This window comes from Arachis hypogaea, chromosome 14 (genome assembly GCF_003086295.3).
Source record: "Arachis hypogaea cultivar Tifrunner chromosome 14, arahy.Tifrunner.gnm2.J5K5, whole genome shotgun sequence".
Taxonomy (NCBI): domain Eukaryota; kingdom Viridiplantae; phylum Streptophyta; class Magnoliopsida; order Fabales; family Fabaceae; genus Arachis; species Arachis hypogaea.
This window is the reverse complement of record NC_092049.1, coordinates 116556053-116561314: the sequence shown is the minus strand read 5'-3', so window position 1 is coordinate 116561314 and position 5262 is coordinate 116556053. Positions and strand designations below refer to the sequence as shown.

Below are 5262 nucleotides of genomic sequence, written 5' to 3'. Positions count from 1 at the left end.
GAGAATAGAGATACAAATATAGATCGGCAAATAGAGATATCAGATATAAATTGAAAAATAGAGATGACAGATATAGATCAGAAAAATAGATATAGATCGGCAGATAGATATAACAGATATAAGTTGAAAAATAGAGATGACAGATATAGATCAGAAAAATAGATATAGATCGGTAAATAGATAAAACAGATATGAATTGAAAAATGGAGATGACAGATATAGATCAAAAAAATAGATATAGATCGGCAGATAGATATACCAGATATGAATTGAAAAATAGAGATGACAGATATAGATCGGAAAAACATATATAGATCGGCAGATAGATATACCAGATATGAATTGAAAAATAGAGATGACAGATATAGATCGAAAAAATCGAGATAACAGATATAGGTTGAAAAATAGAGATGACAGATATAGATCGGCAAATAGGGATAACATATATAGATTGGAAAATAGATATAACAGATATAGATTGAAAAATAGATATAGATCATCGGCCTTTTTCGGGTCTTAATGATTTATTATATGACCTTTGTTTACAAAGGTGCAGGTAAGTTTAAAGCTATTGGAAGAAAATGGGGCCTATAGAAAGAAGAGTATTTATTTCGAGGCCCCACGGTGGGCGCCAATTGTTCTTGTCTGGATAACCTGGACGTGACCTCGGCTAAGGGAGTCAACGCCGAGCTTTTGCCTTCAATGCCGAGCTATAAGCTGGGATGATCCGAGTTCTTCGTCCAGAGAGATATCACGTCACGAAGAGTGTGAACAAAGGGGGATTGTACTTGCAAAAGGCACTCCGATGTTTAAGTTAGTACTGAAAATTCAGTGTGTCTGTTGAGAATAAAACGTCATACCTTTATAGGTGAAGTAAGATAGGTCAGTTACGTTCTTGTTGATTATCTGAATTGATGAGCAGTTATTAGGTTTAATAAGTAATAAATACCTGATCAGACAATTTTATTTCAGAATATAGTTCGTTGAGTCTAATTGTAACGTATAATATCGAATTATAACGTAACTGTCAAATTATGGTGTATAATGCCGAATTATGACATACGATTTGTAACGATTATATCAATATGTATGTTATTACTATCTACATCTGGCAGAATTTTAGAGAGTATTGCAAGAAGCCAAGAAATTAAAGCTTTGCTCATGCTAAACGCTTCAACATGGTTTCGAGCATGGCTAGTTATAGAAGTCAATAAGGTGGACTCTGTCACCATCCATCAAACATCATGAGGCCAAAATATCAAATGTGAACATCAAGCAGCGAAGCCACTTAATAATGCAATTTTAATTTGTTATACAAAATTCCAAGGAGATTTTTATAAGATATTTTTTCTATGTACATATATATATATATACATGGCTTATTGTTAGTTTTCTGACACTTTGTTTGTGTTGGACCTCTTGTCTTGCTCCACCTTTTAATTTTGAGCTTGACATGTTTACTGATAAAAAACAAGAAAACAAAATTCTAATACCACTTTCATAATGTGGAATTGTAGCAAAGAAGGAAAAAAAACCAATATACTATATACAAACATTTCACGCTATTAACATAATATCTAAAAAAAATTATATTCAAATAGTGTATTGTAAGTCTAATTAGATAATTGTATCATTGTCTAATTGTATAATTTAAATTTGTAATTTTGAGATTAAAAAAATTATTAAAAATATAATTATTTATATATATTTTTATCAGCTTAAATTAAAAAAAAAGTACTTTCATAATATAATATCAGATTTTTTATAATAAAAAAATTTAGAATATGATTTTCGTTAAATTTTAAAAAAAATTGTATAAGACAAATAAAAATAAAAGGTAAGCTTACCAAATTCATGCAAATTCAAAAAATAGACATGTTAGAGATATAATTATTATATTTTATCCTATACGTTTAAGCTTTAAGAAAATAATTTCATAACAGAAATAATTGTTGTTCTAATAAAATTCCTTTGTTACTACAACAAAAATATTTTTAGTGAAAAATTTTTAGTGACAATAATATAATGAGTTAATGACTACTATATATCTTATTTAAGTTATATTTTTATAATAATTATATATTTACTGTTAGTACTACATGTTATTATAATAGTAATTATATTCTTTTTACAACTATTAAAAATATCTTTAGCGGATACTAAAATCTTTTAGTAATAAAGTATAAAACGACTAATATCTAATTATCGACAAATATACTAGCAGTTATTTTTATTACTGCTAAAAACAAAATAAATAGTCAACAAAAATAATTTTTTTAATAGTGTTCATGACGTGTCGTAATAAAAAACAATTCATATAAGGCCATATAATTGTACACAAAAATTCTATGAATAGTGAAGAACTAGATAAGAACATTAAGCTCAAGACTCAAAAGGAATACTACTTTGGCGCTGTTGTGCAACTCAGCTCATCAGTGATTCCGATCCCTTTTGGTAAATATATATAAAATACATGCATGGCGGCAACGGTGATCTCAATTATCAACTCTGATTATTGTGTTCCTAATTCTATCAAACTAAATATTGATATGGATAAGGGCGTCGCATACATCAACGATGAAGTCATTTTTCGTGTTAAAGAACCTTCTATCTCACTTCGCGATCGCCGTGCTGTTTGTGATGTTTCTGGGAACCCCATTTTCACTCTGCAGAAAAAGGTTTAATAATTTTCTATCTTAGCTTTTATGCATGTCACCGGCTGTAGTCACAAAATCAACCAATATATGATTAAAAGAAATTTTAGGCCAACAAATTATTTTTGTAACTAAATCTACTCATTTTTTTATGTCTCTTCTCTTTCTTCTGTCTTCTTCTTCAAGTAAAATTTATCGTTATAATACTTAACTTAAGGAAAATTATCAGGTGTACCGGAGAACATCGGTGTTCCAGTTATTTTAATCGTGGATTTTAATTAATATATATTATATATATTTTTTATAATTAAGATCAACGGTTAAAACAACTGGAACACCGATATTCCCGGTACACCTGATAACCTTCCCTTACTTAAGCTATTTTTTTGTTTTTTGATAAAAAAAAAACAATATATCAATATATCTTTCTTTGGAAAATTTTTTACCAATTCGATCCGATTAAGGTTTCGATCAAATTGGTTATTAGTACCAATAATATCACATGAATACAAAATATTAGTTACTATAAAAATTATGTTATACGCCAACAAACTATAACTCAAATGACATCCATACTCACTTAAAGGTTTAAATGATTTTTCAACTTGTAAATTTAAATATTAGCTATTTTTATTGATGCGAAAATTCACGACTAATTGTGTGAGGAATACTAATTGCGCAGCTAAGAACGTTGCATGGGCGATGGGAAGTTTTCAAGGGGGCTAGTACAGATTCCGGTGATTTGGTCTTTTCAGCAAAGAGATCATCGATGTTAGTTCCACACAAGAAGAATATTGATCTTGATGTCTTTCTTTCTAAGAATACCGAAGAAACTGTTTGGGACTTTAAGGTTTCCGCTGGAGCTAACAAAAGAACTGCCGATATTTCTGCTCGTGGATCTTCTACCATTCCTGCAAAGGTAATAAGAATTCTTAAAACAGTAATGGTAGGAGTCGATACATTTTGTAATTTGTATTTATTAATTAGTTATTATTAATATTTTAATAATATAAAATTATATTTAATAGTATAAAATTATACATTTTTTTAATAATTAAATGTTGACTAAATTTAAATAAAAGTACATTAGTTTCATTTTAGTCTAGTAAATTTATGTGCATGTCTAGATTTAATTTATAGTGTTTATAGCAAAAAAATTATAATTTTATAACTTCCTTTCTTTTCAAGGTTGGACTCTTGTAGTTTAATTATAAATGTTATTAGTTACCAAAAACAAATGTTATTATCTTTTATAAAGTATTGATTCTCAACTTCTCGTCATAATAAAAATAACGTACTATGTTATATGTACATTAAAGTTAGTCACTAAAATTTATCATAGTATAAAATATATGTTAAAATATAAATATATATTGAAAATAAATTAAATTATACATATATTTATAAATATATTTATAATTGATTTTAATGGTTAATTGTAATGTATAACTAATATTTTTATAACAATAATCATATTATATGATATGTATACTTAAAAAGTTGTCACCAAATAAACAAAATATTAAATATATATTAAAATATAAATATATAATAAAAATAAATTAAATAATATATATATATATATATATATATATATATAATACATAATAACTAATTCAGTAATTAGTTTTAATATGTAAATAGTATCTTTGTCATAAAAAACATTATTAGTACCAATTGAGTTACGGTATTGAATAATATTTTTCACGTTACGAATTTTATTAACCTTATTCATAATAAATATTATTTTTCTAAAATATTTGTGAGTGCATATGAATGTAGATGAGAAATAATCGTGGCATGTTTGAAGTAGAGGTTCAACCGAATGTGGACTATGGCTTCATCATGGCACTGCTAATGATGGTTGACGAGATAGATCATTTAAAGTCTGGTCATAATAATCATAATTCAACTGAGGTTGCAGCGGATGCTTTCGGAGAAGGGGCGGCTCTAATTGCCATTGGTGCGGCTGGGACCACGTATGGCGATGATGGCAATGATGGCGTAACTGCAGATGAGCCATAATAATAATATCATAATTAGTTTAGTTTGTTAGAATAAGGTATGTTTGTTAGGGCGGTAGGTTAAGTTTGACAGTTTCTATGAACTATTTGCTTTTGAGAATAATCTATTTATATATATATATATATATATATATATATATATATATATGTAAAGAATGTTTGTTTCGTGATCAGATTATACCTTTCATTTGTTATTAGGTGAATTATAGCATACAGATGTTATTTCATAAAGATATAAAGATATTCTCATTTGTGGAATGATTATTCTACACTTAGTCCTTCTTTTCTTGTGTAGCGAGCAGTTTGACCAAGTTTGGCAGAGCTTGTCCCAAGGATGACTAGTGATACTTGTGATGGAGTTACATGTGATTTTATTCTAATATATTAAAAAACATCTATTCACAACTGATTTAATACATAATAATTAATAATTTTTTAATGTATATATTTTGAGTTTATTGAAATAATTGTTTTGTAATAAATCAATAACTAGTCTATTTATATTGTGTAATATAATTGAAATATTAACTAATGAAATATATCTATTGAATAAAATATTTATTATCACAAAAAAAAATTAGGAA

At 27.2% G+C, this 5262-nt stretch overlaps 1 protein-coding gene across 1 annotated transcript; it reads left to right on the top strand.

Annotated features, from left to right (window-relative positions):
• Positions 1–2320: 2320 nt before the first annotated feature.
• On the top strand, positions 2321–4936 carry LOC112740544 (protein LURP-one-related 10). Its single transcript, XM_025789207.3, has 3 exons — positions 2321–2678; positions 3337–3573; positions 4437–4936. Exons 1-3 carry the CDS (start codon positions 2478–2480, stop codon positions 4677–4679), a joined length of 681 nt encoding a protein of 226 aa, XP_025644992.1. The 5' UTR covers positions 2321–2477; the 3' UTR covers positions 4680–4936.
• The last annotated feature ends 326 nt before the right edge of the window (positions 4937–5262 follow it).

Excerpts from the sequence above, each read along its gene's own strand:
- LOC112740544 (XM_025789207.3), top strand. The coding sequence starts at position 2,478 with ATGGCGGCAACGGTGATCTCAATTATCAACTCTGATTATTGTGTTCCT. Across the intron at positions 2,679-3,336 it reads TTTTCACTCTGCAGAAAAAG|CTAAGAACGTTGCATGGGCG; the intron begins GTTTAATAATTT and ends CTAATTGCGCAG. Across the intron at positions 3,574-4,436 it reads CTTCTACCATTCCTGCAAAG|ATGAGAAATAATCGTGGCAT; the intron begins GTAATAAGAATT and ends ATATGAATGTAG.